This window comes from Perkinsus marinus (genome assembly GCF_000006405.1).
Source record: "Perkinsus marinus ATCC 50983 genomic scaffold scf_1104296943412, whole genome shotgun sequence".
Lineage (NCBI taxonomy): Eukaryota > Perkinsozoa > Perkinsida > Perkinsidae > Perkinsus > Perkinsus marinus.
The window spans coordinates 1-983 of record NW_003211855.1 but is presented as its reverse complement, the minus strand read 5'-3'; the positions used below and the strand labels follow the sequence as shown (position 1 = coordinate 983).

The following is a 983-nucleotide window of genomic DNA, read 5'->3' as shown; positions in this document are numbered from 1 at the left end:
ATGACCTCTGTCGCAGAGGTGTACACAACAACGTTGCTTAGGTGGTCTTCTGGCCAGCACCACTGCCCAAGCAGCATCCCAGAGTGGTGATGACTCCTTCACTATCCTCAGCGTTGAAGTTGCGGTCTATACTGCTCTGGCCATTATATGCCTCACCACGTTAACGATAGGAGGCTTAGCTTTTACCGCTAAAGTAAGCTATTGCTCGCCACACGTTCTATAGGAATCGAACTCGGTAGTGACGTCTCCTACTTCAGTGCTTGTCAACGCGTCAAAGTGGAGTAGGTCGATTCATCCGAATAGCCTCTCCTGAGATCCTCCTATATACCTGCGGTATGGTGTGCCTATATTCTGCTGCTGCTATCAACTTAGCCATACCAAGGTAGCACTCGTAATATCAGTCACTGATGTGGGCGTCGCCTCAGGCTGTTCGGGGCTATCATCAACCTAGTATCGGTGCCCTCTACCATGATCCCTGCTGCTGACAAGCGTGCTCGCCTCAACGAGGAGGCTATGGAGCTGCTCATCTGTCTGGTGTTATCGAATGTCTTCAGTGGAGGTAGAGCGGCTTACCTTAGTGTTGCCGGAGAGCGCATTGTAGCCCGACTAAGGTGGGGGCGGACGGCCCTTCCTAAGTAGCATGACCATGTCCCGTGTATGTTGCTTAGGAAGGACCTCTTCTCCAACCTTCTGCATCAAGAGGTTGCCATGTATGATGAGACGAAGTCAGGCGAGCTCACCAGTAGACTTTCCAACGACGTTACGGTAGCAGTCGTAGCTGCCATTCCTCCGAAGACCCTGCCTTAGACCCTACAAGATGCCTTGACCGTGAACCTCTCTGTGGGTGTCCGCTCTCTGGCCGCCGTAATTGGTGGTACCATCATCCTCTTCGTGATATCTACTCGATTAACTCTTGTAAGTGGCGAAAGATCGGCCTGGCGTAGTCCTGTCGTGGTTTATGCTGGCAGGCAGTGTTAGAATAT

The 983-nt window shown here is 51.9% G+C and overlaps 1 protein-coding gene across 1 annotated transcript; it reads left to right on the top strand.

The window, feature by feature from the left end:
- Window positions 1–257: 257 nt before the first annotated feature.
- Pmar_PMAR027658 (hypothetical protein) lies at window positions 258–978 on the top strand (the record flags this gene model as incomplete). Its single annotated transcript, XM_002781200.1, has 4 exons — window positions 258–382; window positions 426–611; window positions 669–765; window positions 808–978. Coding segments are annotated over 4 exons (579 nt in total), but the record flags the coding sequence as incomplete, so codon positions are not given.
- Window positions 979–983: the final 5 nt, after the last annotated feature.